The 13,209-nt window shown below is 49.2% G+C and overlaps 1 protein-coding gene across 1 annotated transcript; it reads left to right on the top strand.

Annotated features, from left to right (window-relative positions):
- Positions 1 to 952: 952 nt before the first annotated feature.
- On the top strand, positions 953 to 11,857 carry rai1 (retinoic acid induced 1; the record flags this gene model as incomplete). The annotated part of the gene is made up of 5 exons (XM_083977686.1): positions 953 to 7,468; positions 7,723 to 7,816; positions 8,925 to 8,974; positions 10,237 to 10,274; positions 11,716 to 11,857. 5 exons carry the CDS (start codon positions 953 to 955, stop codon positions 11,855 to 11,857), a joined length of 6,840 nt encoding a protein of 2,279 aa, XP_083833812.1.
- Positions 11,858 to 13,209: the final 1,352 nt, after the last annotated feature.

The raw sequence follows: 13,209 nt of genomic DNA, 5'->3' as shown, positions 1-13,209 counted from the left end.
GCTTTATATTGTTTGTTTAAATAATAAATTGTAATATCTAAGAGTGGTTGGAAAACAGGGGCTAAATCTAAGGATCATATTTGATCCTGAAACAGTTATGAATAATGCAGCATACAAAATCAGCTGGAAAAAAGCCAGATTGCCACAGTGGTACTGTAAGAGAGTTCAGTTCAGACTCAGTGCCAGTGTTATGACCCAACGGGGCTGCTGCTCAGATGCCTTCTTATTGCTGTGGCCTGCAGTCTTTAAACGATTGTCTGGCCTCAGTCAAGGACTCCTACATACTGACACGCATACATACAAGTCAACAGGTATTATAATTTTTTTTTTTTTTTTACAGATGGTAATTAAGTTCCCAGACACCACTGTTTTCTTCTTTTCTCTCTACCAGACCTGTCAATCACAGCACCAGACATTGCATCACATGCCTGCCCCTCCATCTTGTGAGGCTGAAACAAGATCCTGAAGCCTGCCCCATTGTGGGGCCATTTTATACATACATACAAACAAACAAACAAACACAGGCGCACACACATAGGGTTTCTCCATATCTGGACGAGAGAAAACAAATCGTGCTGTTAGCATTCACCATCTAGTTACCGATCAAAATCAAATAATGCTCTTGACTTTGTTTGTGTTTCTGGGTGGAAAATCTCCATCCTTCTGTCTCTGTGCACACCTGTGTGTGACTTTGAATGATTGTGGGAGCGAGTTTGAAAAATATCATCATCACATTTTAGCTTTGACTCCCGGCAAATTTTTTATCAAATTAAACATTGAATATGAAAGAATGAATAAACTGCAGGCTCAACAACTATAACCCTCACAATTTCTCCCTCTTTTTTTCCTTACTTCCCCCTCTCTCCTTGCTTTCAGATCCCCAAACCCCCCTCCCCTTTTCCCGTCTCACCTCACCTCCCCCTCCCTGCTCTGGCTACAGACGGAGAGAGTTATGCAGTCCTTCCGTGAGCGCAGCGGTGGTTACCACAGCAACCAACCCTGCTACCAGCAGGAGCCCCATGAATTATCCCGCCTGGAGACCTACCGGCAACACCCGCATCATCCCCACCCGCAGCATCCACACCCGGGTCCCGGCCCACATCCAGGTCCGGGCCCAGGGCACACAAGGTCAGGCTATGAGGCTCATTCACTGGCAAACCCCACGAGCATGCCTCCAGCTGGAGGACCAGGAGCTGGAGGAGGACCCAAGGACTGTTACAGCCAGCAAGCCTATGCTGGTTATCCAGGCACTGGTGGGGGGAATGGGAGTGGAAATGGAAGCTCAGCATCCTCGCAGGCCAAGAAATCCTTCAGAGGAAACAAAGTGCCGCCCCCAAATCCCAATCAGCACCTGCAGGGCCCTGGGAGCTATGGTAACCATATGGGCCCAGGAAATTACACAGCCCAGTATATAAGCGAGGGCCACCTACAACAGAAATGGGAGGACCCAGCCCCATTAGCACAGTACGACCAAGAGATGGTGGGGCGTATAGAGGCTGGTGGTACCCCTGCACCTGGTTCCACCCAGTACATGGACATGCTGGGCCACTCTCAAACCCAGTGTCACCAGCCCTCCACCCCCGCCTATACCAGCCCCCACCACCAGTCCCATCCCTCGAACCCCTCTTCCTCTTCTCTCATGTACCCTCAGAGTCACCTGCACTACCCCCAGCACTCACCTTCTCCTTCACCATACATGGAAAAATGCAGTCCCATGCCCCACTGTTATAAAGGTTACAACATGCCCCCAAATTCACAGTATGGGAGACAAATGAGCAGCCACACCAACCTGAAGCAGGGGGGTTACAGGTCAACCCAGAACAGCTATGGCTACCAGCAGCCTCCCGCTAGAGGGTATGAGCAGCAGACTCCGTTACAGGCAATGGCCAACCCCCAGGAGCCCCACCCTAAATACCCACACTACAGCCAACCCCAGCAAAACTACTGTCTCTCAGAGCTGTCTGTCAGATCCCCAGAACAGTATTATCAGACTTGCAGCCCCTCTTCAGGCCACTCCCCTGCACGCTCTGTAGGGCGATCCCCCTCATACAGTTCCACCCCTTCGCCTCTGATGACCAATCCGGAGTCATTCCAATATGGTCAACCTCCCATGACCCCTGGGGCAGCTTCCTCTTCTTCATCCTCCTCAGCCGGTTTGCAGGAGCAAGCCAGTACCAACACCATGTTAATGCCCCCACGTTCACACCCGTCACCCAATGTGCCCCACGCCGCCCAACACAGCTACACCTCCACGCCGCAGGTCCCCACCATGAAAGAGCGCTTCTCAGAGAAACTGCTGTCCAACCCCAGCTTGTGGAGCCTGAATGCCCTCACCTCTCAGGTAGAAAACATCTCTAACAACGTCCAGCAGCTGCTACTTTCAGAGGCCCTGGTGGCCAACAAGAAAGGCGGAAAGCGCAGTAGCGGAGGGAGCAACAGCAGTGCTGGAAGTGGGGCGTCCTCCAAAAAGGGTGAGGAGTACAAAAGTCCTCCATATCCAGATAGTGGAGGTGGTGTGGGAGGCTCCATGCAGGACCCTTACTCTACCCCACAGCACCAGCCAATGCCCATGGAACTTCATGAGGGCGGCTATTCTAGCAGTAGTGATGAACAACTCGAGAGAGGCTACTACTTCTGTGGTCAGGGCCGAAGTCCAGCACAGGCCCCTAACAACACACAACTCAGCCTGGACACAGCCTCATCATGCTCCATGACATCTCCAGATGATATGTCCACCAGATCGGGGGACTCAGGTCTGCACAACCTTACCCCTGACCCTACTAGATGCCAGTCGGGGCAGGGAGGAGACAGCATGAGCACTCCTGTGAAGAGCATCGGTGATGAGAGGTCTCCTACAAGCATCACAGTTCCCAGTCCCATGAAACAAGAACAGGACTCCCCGTCAGAAATACAGCATGTCAGTGAGCCTGTCAAAGAAAACTTTGAAGAATCAGCCTGGACAGAGAAATCAGCTGACAAAGAGGAGGTGACAACAGAAAACACTCCTGACTGTGACAGAGATTTAGACACAACTAAAACTACTGACAAGCTAGACAAATGGACAGATGAAGAGAAACACACCTCCCTTTACAAAGAGGTGACAGAAAAAGGTTATTGCTTCGGCGAGACAGTATATCAGGGGGTCCAGGGCAAATATGATCCTGATGCAGGAGACTCAGTCGAACAATCCCCGGCAGTTCTTTCTGACTCCAGCCACAAAGAACACTTTGGCCAAGAGGTGAAATCGGAGGCATTCAAATCTGAGTCTCCAACAGCTTCTGAGAGCTCAGTGAAAACATTGCCTTTCATTTCCAGGGGTGACCTTGAACAGGATCAATACTCCACAGAGAAAGAGGACAGCTCGGAGAACACCTCTCCAACCCCGCAGGTTGAGGCGCTAGATGAGAGCAATTCAGACAAGAGAGAAAGCAGAGACGAGGAGGACGAAGAAGAGGGGGAAGCAGATGAAGAAGAGGAAGAAGAGGAAGAAGAAGAAGAGGAAGATGAGGACGACGAAATACAAAAACAACAGCAACATTCGCTTTCTCCTCCTCTGTCTGCAGAGGTTGGAGAGGACTTGGGGGAGGGGGAGGAAGTGAGCCAGTTATCATCTGAGGAGCACATGAATAATATAGATGGGCCAGAGAAGCCTCCTGGAGATCTCTGCAGCAGGACAGAGAGTCAGAGTGCTGAGCTCCACGCAGACAACGAGTTTGCGGGGGCACCTGCACATCCAAATGCAGCAGCAGCAACAGCAGCGGCAGAAGCTTCTGCACGGGAGTCAGCCATCGGTGACACCGCTCCTCAACCCCAATCTGCTATGCCAGTCTTTTCAGCTCTCAATGACAAGGCGGCACCTCCAGCTCAGGCCAGAGATCATATTGATCACAGTGATGCTAAGGTGCTGGAGCCAGACTCTCCTCAGCTGCCAGGGAAGTCAATACTTCCCTCAGCCCCCTCCTGGGCAGACACTCCACCTTCCCCCAAAAAAGGTGATGAGGACATGGAGCCAGGCATCAGCTGTGCCAGTGCTGTGACCCCCTTGGCTAAGCCAGAGCCTGTGGCCCCATCTGCTCAGCCAAGGGCTTTTGGACGTAAGCATGCCAGGGGCAGAAGGAGAATCATGCATTCAGGTGTTGGAATGAGGCGACAGTTAAGCTTGGAGAGGGAGGGCGAGAAGGAGGAGGAAGGAGCCCCCTCACCTACACAGAAACCCTGCATGCCTCCGAGCAAAACTGTGCTATTTTCAGATCAAATGGACTTAGCTCATCAGGAATCTATTGTGAGCCAGACTCCTAAAATGGTAACTGATGGTTTCCGTTCGAGAATGTGTACGCGCTCGTTCAATGCACCAGACTTGCCACCCAAAGTTGAGCCTCATGTGAAGAGAAAACCAGGCCCGAAACCAGGCTCAAAGCCGGGGTCCAAACCAGGGCCAAAACCTGGACCAAAACCGGGGCCTAAACCTGGAGCAAAGCCAGGGCCTAAACCAGGGCCTAAACCTGGACTAAAGCCTGGGCAAAAACCTGTACTTAAACCAGGTCCTAAACCTGGACCAAAACCTGTGCCAAATGAACCAGAGCTACCACAGAAAATTGAGACTCCTGTGAAACGAAAACCAGGACCCAAACCTGGGCCAAAACCTGGACCGAAACCAGCTATAAAGTCAACTCCAAAACCAGGACCCAAGCCTGCAGATATTTTGCCCCCCATCAACACTGCACTCATCAAAGCCCCAGTGGGTCGTCCCAAAGGCTCAGTTTCCAAAGCAAAGCTGGTACAACAAGAAGAAATAATTCAACCCCTTACAGGACTGCAAAGTAGGGGCAGAAAGAGTCTAAAAGCTTCTACAACACAAGTAAACCAGGATGTTAAACCAATAAACAAGGAGGAGAAAAAATCAAACCAAGAGGTAAAGGCTCCAGAGAAGGAAAGCAAGAACATGGTCTTAAGATCCAGAAAACCCTCGCAGGAAAAACTGTCAAAAGAAAAGGAAAAATTAATAGGTGAAGATATTCTACCCCAGACGCTAACAGAAATAAAAACGACTGATGTTTCTCCAGCAGTAGATGAGCCTGTAACTGTGGAACAGACTCGAACAACCATCGCTAATGCAGTCAAAAACACAGATGCTCCAGAGGACCCAGTTGCCCCACTTGCCCTATCTGAACAATCTGAGGAAAAGGCATCACTTCTACTAAAGCGGAAACCTAGTCCAGAACTTTCTCCTGCACCAGTAAAGAAAAAAAGGGGTCCAAAACCAAAACCCAAACCTTTACCACCTCAACCCCTGCTGGAACAGCACGTCTCGCCTAAAGAGAAGGCTATTAGGGGCCCCAAAAGAAAGCGAGGGCCACCCAAGAAAACTCCTGTGGCCACTTCACTAACCAAAGACACAGCCTCTAACATCAGTGAAACTGACATCACTAGTGATGTGCCTGTGGTGCCACCTCAGTGCCCCACTAAGACAAAAGTTCTCCCACCACGAAAAGGCAGAGGACAGAAATATGAGGCCATGGTGCAGAAAATTACATCTCCCAGCTCAAAGAAACACCTCGCCATCCCCCACATAGACAGCAATCTAACTGATGATGTTTCAACCAAGGCTTTGTCTCAGCATGTCTTGAAGGAAAGTGAGACATCTATACTCATAAATAGCACAGAGAAGATAGATGGGGAAGTTAAAAGCATTGAGTCTAGACAAGGAGAGAAACAACATGAGGGAGCAGTAAGAAAGGAGGAGGTGACACAAGAAAGAGAAAAGCATGACATCAGTCAAGTGGCGTCAACGTCAGACAAAGTGAGACAAGGGATGGAAGAAGTTGTAAATAATGTGGAAAACATTAAAGCAGAAATACAGCATGATGGCAGAGCTGACAAGGTTTGGAGCTCAGCGGATGTCCCAGCAGGAGCCAGAACTCCAGGAGAGTGGACACAACAAGGATCAGAAGATGTATCTCTTGCTGCCACCAAGTCCTCCAGAACTAAAAGGAAGAGATGGGCTATGGTGGAGAGTACAGATGCCTCTGTGGTAGCCTTGGAAGCAGGGAGTCTAATAGTTACAACGCCAAGGCTTGCCAAGCAGAGGGCCATTAAAAACAACCATGAGATGCATCTAAAACAGAGGAGAAAGAAGAGAAAAGGCCAAGCACCTCTGGAGGAGACAGAGTCAGTTGAGGAGTCAAATACTGAAACAGCAGAACAACAACAGGAGAGCGTAGAAGAGAAGATATCCCCAACAGAGTTCACAGGACCTCTATCAATCAGCCCAGATGAAATCACAGAAGCCCCCCAGGTTACCAGCACAGAACTCATCCCGAAACCTAGGAGAGGCAGAAAACCATCAGCAAACCCGTCCAAGAGGAAACGAGGCAAAGGCTCATCAGAGCAGATTCCTGGCATGCCGGTGAAAGTCCACAAAAAGCCTGGGCCAAAACCTGGGATGAAAGACGCCATGGAGGTTATTGAGGCAGTAGTAAGGGCTGCGGGATGTGAACAGGCCGAAAAAGAAGAAAGGGAAAAGGAGGAAAGGGAAAGAGGGGACATAGATGATGAGGAAAAACAGAAGGGGGGTCTTGTGGGTCCTGTAGTGACAATATCGCAATCAGAAAAACAGACTGAGACAATTTCTGTGAAGAGAATCAGGCGCAGACCAGTACATCAAAATTCCAAACTGTCTTTCTGTCCTTATGTACGGATCAACAACTCTCGAGATTTTTCCTCTTGGTGTGCCATAATCAACAAGCCCGAGGACGCAGTAGTATTTCAGAGGCGTAGAAAAAAGGGCATACTCAGAATGAGGAATCCTTTCACAGTCGCAAAGGTGGCGCCACACACTGCTGCCATGCTACAGGGACCTTTGGTAAATAAAAACCTCATCGACAGGTGTCTCACGTGCTCCATATGTGGAAAGCCATCAAATTACCGAGACCTGGGTGATTTGTGTGGACCGTACTACGCAGAGGATGGCATTCCACGGAAAATCTTGACGGCCAGGCACACAGAATCCCTCAGGGAAGAGACGGAGATGAGCAACGACAGCCACTGTAGCAGTAGCAGCAGCAGCAACAGCACCGAAAAACCAGGCAACTCCTCGAAGAATGAGGGCGAGGACAGCACAGAAAAGGAGGGCAATGCAGAAGCATCCACTCAAGAGGGCAGTAGTAGCAGACACCATCACTGGCGCTACCGACGGGCAGAAAGAACGGAGAGAACGGGTCGAGAGGGGGGTTCACGAAGACTAACTCTACGAGAGAGGTTCAGGAGGATAAAACAGCTCCAGGCCGTCAGCGCAGGGGCCTCCGGCGACCAAGAGGCCAATGACAGCTTGTTCCAAAGGCTACAAGTGGAGGCAGAGGCTAAGGAGCACTGGGCCCATGAAAACTGTGCCATCTGGACCAAGGGGGTAATTATGGTCGCTGGGAGGTTATACGGACTGAGGGAGGCTGCCATCAACTCAGCCCAAACGGTACGATAGCAATTACCACCAGTGAGTCTTGTAGTATTCTGAAATGTGTGCATCCTTGTGGAAGTGAAACTTTATGGAAGAGAGATTCTGTGTACAGTCACTTTGAGAATATGTTCTGGCGGCTTTGAGAAATTAACTTTTGACACTTTTTTTCTCCCCTCCTTTTCTCTCTATCCCTACATGCCTCTATCGGTCATTTTGTTTGTTTCTTTATTGGTCTCGGTCCATATGTCTGTCTGTCTGACTAACCCCAGAGCTGCTACAAGTGCCAGATTGTGGGGGCGTCCCTCAGCTGCTGTTGGAGAGGCTGCTCTCATAAATACCACTATGTCTGCGCCAAAGAGATAGGTAAGAGACCACAGCAAGAGAGGAAAGAGAGCAAAAGGGGATGAAAAGGGAAGAAAAGCCAAGGAGAAGGAGGAGAAATGAGAAGGGCAATTGGGAGCGGGGAAATTGAAAGTGGGTTGAGAGGGCAATAGGGAGGAGAACAAATATGATAGGTAGAAAAAAAGAAAAAATGAAAGAAGAGCAAAAAAAAGAGAAGGTTTGGGAGAGCGGATGTGGGTAAAATGAGAGAAGGAAAATATATCAAGAAGTAACATTATTGAGTGTGAGAAGAGATGTCTGAGGGTGCTAGGGGAGAGGAAAAGAGGGAGGGAAAGAGGAAGGGGGCTTTGAATAAAGGGGATGATGAGAGCAAAGCGGGACCCTGGAGTGTAAGAGGGAGAGAGGGAAGAGTTAGAGGGAGGAGAGTGTGTATGTGTGCATTATTGACCACAACCCCTGTGGCTCCATCCATCCATTCTGCAGTCTGGGGACTGAATGTGCATGTGTGCGGGTTTGCATGCATCTGTTTGTGTGCCTTGCTGCCTCAGTGCTTCCCTATCTGGTCTCGCTACCATGTTGCTTTGTGCACGTTGCCTTCGATGCCCGTGAGCGTGAGTGTGTTCGTGGTCGTCGGTGTCGATACAAGTGAGTGTCTGTGTGTCAGCACATGTGTTGTATGGCTTCCCCTTACATTACCTCATGCCAAGGAAGTACAGTGTGGGGATTAGAAGGCCTGCCACGTCTGCCGAGCCAGCACAGGGAGCAGAGCGGGGCCCTTTTTTAATCCTGCTGAGTGCACCAGCCATATCTGACTGCCTGCCTGCATCGCAACTCATCCACTCAGTCTCTCTCCTCCCTCTGTTGCTCTCTCTCTCTCTTGCTCACTCGCTCGCTCACTCACTTTTTCTCTCTCTACCTCTATCTTGTGCAATTTTCATTTTAATCCAGGCTCTTTGTCATTTATCTGGGTTTTTAGAGTGGGTATGGGGGGGTTGTGGGGATTGTAGGGGTTGTTGCATGTGTCATACTGTGTGTTTCGTTCGTTTTTGTTGTTGTTGTTGTTGTTGTCGTCGTCAGTCCACCATACTTACACTCTCCTCTTCTTCACTTTCTCTCACCCTGCCTACAGGCTGCACATTCCACGAGGATGACTTCTCCATCAAATGTCCTAAACATGAGGTAAGGAAACAAAAACCTCATATCAGTCCTGTGTGTTATCTATTATTATTATTAATCTTTTTTAGCTGACTTCCCCTGATTGCCACCAAAGTTTTAACAGTGAGTCATACATACAAGAAAAGAGAGAGGGTTTTTTTTTAGAAGGTCTTCCATCCGTAACCTCCGATATAAGTGTTTCATATAGCCTATGTACATTAGGCCTGCAAAGGTTTTTGTTCCTACAACAACAATAGCCTCTCTGCTTCCAGAGCTGCTGTGCTTTTTGATTTTGATTTTCATCCCTCCCCTCCACTCGCTCTACCCCCCCCACCCCCCCCCCCATCCTTTTTTCCCCCTCCCCCCTCGCTCCCCCTCCACTCTTCCTCCTTCCTCAGAGCAGAATAAAAAATTGAATTCACACATTGCTGTCACAAGCAGCAGCACCATGGCTGGATAGATGATACAGTGCAGAACAGAAAAAAAACTAGTGTCAGCTCCTGTAAAACACAGAGACGATCAAAGGAGAAAATCGCAGGGTTCAGGGTGGTGTTCAACTGAACACTGGTATCAAGTACCCTATCCTCTCCTGCCAGGGTTGTAGCCCATAAAGGCCAGGATCTCATGGATTGACCCATCTTTTAATAATGTGTACGTAATGACCTTGGCAAGCAATATGCATATCAACAACCACTAGTTGTATAAACGCTTAGTTAAGTGCCCTTTGTGTTTTACTGTCACTCACCACCACCCACTGTTATGACTGTAGACCGCTGTAATTACAAGAGGCCAGTGTTTTTGTGTTAATGTGAACGGCCCAGGCCACAGTACTGTATAGGCTTACCTGTAATACAGACGCCATCTGGTGGTGGTGAATTTGCACTGCAGCGCTGAGAGAGGAAGGTCAAATGCAGAGGAGGGTGGGGGGGAGCAGGGAAGGGAGAGATGCTGACATTCAGCAGGGAGCAGCGGTGCATTGAGGCAGCAGTGGTAGTAGCCTCCCCCCTCCCTCCCTCCCTCCCCTCTCCGCATCTCTCTTCCTCCCTCCCTCCCTCTTCCTCTCCTGTTCTCCTCTGTGCAGACTGACAGGGATGAAAAGCTGGCTGCTGATCAAAAACACCCCACCCACCATCCCTGCCTGCTATCTTCCCCACATGCTCTCTCCACCCTTTTCTCTCTCTCACTCTCTACCTCTTCCTCTTGTTATTTTCTCTTTCCGCCCTCTTTTCTCCCCCCCCCACCCCCCCTCTCCCGTATTTTGCTCCTGCGCTCCCCTGCTGTTCCAGCTCCCTCCGTCTCTCACTCTGTTCACCTCTCATCTCCTGTGAGCTTCCTTTTCCATTTTCAGTCGTCATCCCTTCCTCCCTCGTTCTCTCTCATCTCCTCTCTTCCCCTCATCCCCGTCTCTCTTCACCTCAACTCCCACGTCTAAGTAGCAGAAATAGTGTGAGAAACAGAGAGAAAAGGAGAGCAAGACAGAGAGATTGTTGTTAGCAGGCTGAGGCAGAGCTGTCATCAGCTGAGGGATCTGAAGGTCTGTGTGTGTGTGTGTGTGTGTGTGTGTGTGTGTGTGTGTGTGTGTGGGTCTGTGCTGTGCCAATTTACGCTGAGCAGCCTAATCAAAGGGAAGAGAAGACACACACGTACACACACACATATACACGCACAAGCACACACCCACCCCACCCATGGGTCCCCCCTCAGAAATTCTCCCTCAGCCTGTGTTCACTTGTTTTCAGAGGCGAAGCACACATATCGATGAGATTGCAAACACATGCTGCCTTCAGCTGTGATTCTCTGGTGCTAAGGGACACACACCGAGTGCGTCCACACAGGTTCATTAGCAGGTTACCTGTTAGCTCTCTCTCTCTCTCACACACACACACACACACACAACATAGTGAGCTGGAGAGAGGCAGGCGGAGAGGCAGGGAAAGGAAAAACAGACTGTTTTGTGCTGCGGCTGAGTGGGAACAAAAGACGAATGGGGGCAGTTACATCAGAGAGCGACAGAATGAAAGAGACAGATAGAGAGAGGAAAGAAGGGCAACAGAAGAGACAGGCAGCAGAGGGAGAGACACACAGTGATGGAGGAGTGGAGAGAAAACAAGTGAGACTGAAGGTGTTAAAGAATGAGTTACTCCAGGGAGGTAAACAGAAAGGGAACAAGGGAGGGAGGGGAAAGAGAGAAAGAGAGATTGAAACAGAAAGACAGAGAGCAACGCTGCTGGTCTGAGTCCGGGGTATGAGGATGAGCAACTGGCAGTTCAGAGAGAAAGACAGAGAGTGAACGAGAGACACTGAGGGGCTGCAGAGGAGAATAAGGGGACACCACCACACCAGCGCAATTAGTAGGCGTTCCTGCTGTGTCTTTCACAGTGGAGCTGGTTCACTGGCCAGCTGCATCCATCTCCCCACTCCCCACACACTGCAGCCAGCTCGCCACGCTTTCATGTCTGCGCTCTGCAGATCTGCACGGAGAGACGCACACAAAGACGCACACGCAGCACATACAGTACATATGGGCTCAGAAGGAGAGGAGGGGGCGCCTGCACAGGAGGCGCCTCCACCTGCATGGATATGTAGCCCAGAACATTAGGGCTGATGAATTACTGGGGATTTTTATGTACGAGCGTTATGTGGTGCTGCTGGGAGTTCAAGGCCAATGCAGCAGTCACAGAGAGAAAATCTCTGGCACAGCTCGTACCATTTTTCCTCCTCTCTGTTTGTATTTACATCACTCGTTTTACCCTTTCTCTCTACAGGACCTGTAAGATATTCCAGTGTACCACCTCCACCAACACCACCACCACCACCACCACCACCACCACTCAGCCAGGCGACGCAAGCACCACCTATCCAGCAGAGGCAAAGGAAAACACTGTCCCAACAGCCACCTATACCTAAAAAAAAAAAAAGAAAAGAAAGAAAAAACCACGGTGATGACTGATGATGGACAGGCACAGCGGCCACTGGGGCTGGGGGAGGGTAAAAAGGCAACGATGCTGTGGTGGAGCTCGGAGCAATACAACCCACGGAGAACAGCTCCACAGAGAATAGCTGCTCCCCTGAACCCGGCCTGGAAATGTGTTTTCTCAACTGAGCCCCTCACTGAAAGGCAGAAGGCCACGGCACTGTTTAACTGGAGGACAGACTGCGCTCTAGAGACTGTGTGCCTGTGGGCCCAGTGCACAAGGGGGCTGTCTGAAATGCATAGTGAGGTATGTGTGTGTGTGTGTGCACGCACGTTTGTATGTGCGTGTGTGAGTGTTCTGCCTTCGGATATAGGTTGCTATCATATTCAGACACCTGGCGGACAGTGATTGGACAGGAGCATCCCTCTGGCTGCCTTGTCTGTGGGCCAAGGGGTGTGTGTCCTCATGAGTGTGTGTGTGTGTGTGTGTGTGATTATCATAAAACTGTCATTCTCATCATCATCATCATCAGTGTGTTTGTGCATATGTGTCTGTATGGGTGAAGAAATGCATCTCCAATTCAAGATGTCATGCATCAAAAAAAAAAAAAAAAAAAAAAAAGCAGCAGCAGCAGCAGCCAACCACTGGATGTACTATCTCAATGTGTGCGTTTGTGTTTAAAACAAGAGACAAAATGAAACAAAAAAGGAAACTGTACATGATGACGTGCTTTACAGGTTCTAAATATTCTGATATTGAAGAGTTAAGAAAAAAATGGACGCAGTATTTTAATATAATGCTCTTATCTTCGGAGATGTATTTTGATGTGCATTATGACTATACGACATCATTGCGTCACCCTTGGTATATGTCAGGCTTTGTGTTATTCAGAGATTAAAAAAAAGAAATATGAAAAAAAGCAAAAAAAAACAAAGAAAAAACAAAACAAAACAAAGAAAACTCTGTTTAAGAGTCCATTCAACTGTGTGCACATTAAATATGTACAGTAGACGCCGCCATCATCACTCGACAGGTTGCAGTTCAGGGCTCCAAAGGTCCAAGCGGGAGTCAGGTCATCTCACTTCATATCTATGTACAGTTCAGAAGTATTACTGTTAAACATTGCCATGATGTATAATTACTCCACCAACCACAGCCGTGCAGAAAGATATACATTCGATCCAGATCTCATAACAACACCTGTCTGTTTGTGTATCTCAAATGTAGCCTCTTTCATGCTGCCATGCTATGTAACAACATCCTATACAGGGTGTCAGTTGAAGTACTGGTCATATCAAAAGGAGACATATTTAAGTATTAGAGCATAAAAGAAAGTGCAAAAAC

This window comes from Trachurus trachurus (genome assembly GCF_905171665.1).
Source record: "Trachurus trachurus genome assembly, chromosome: 8".
Classification (NCBI taxonomy): domain Eukaryota; kingdom Metazoa; phylum Chordata; class Actinopteri; order Carangiformes; family Carangidae; genus Trachurus; species Trachurus trachurus.
This window is presented reverse-complemented; position numbering and strand designations above follow the sequence as displayed.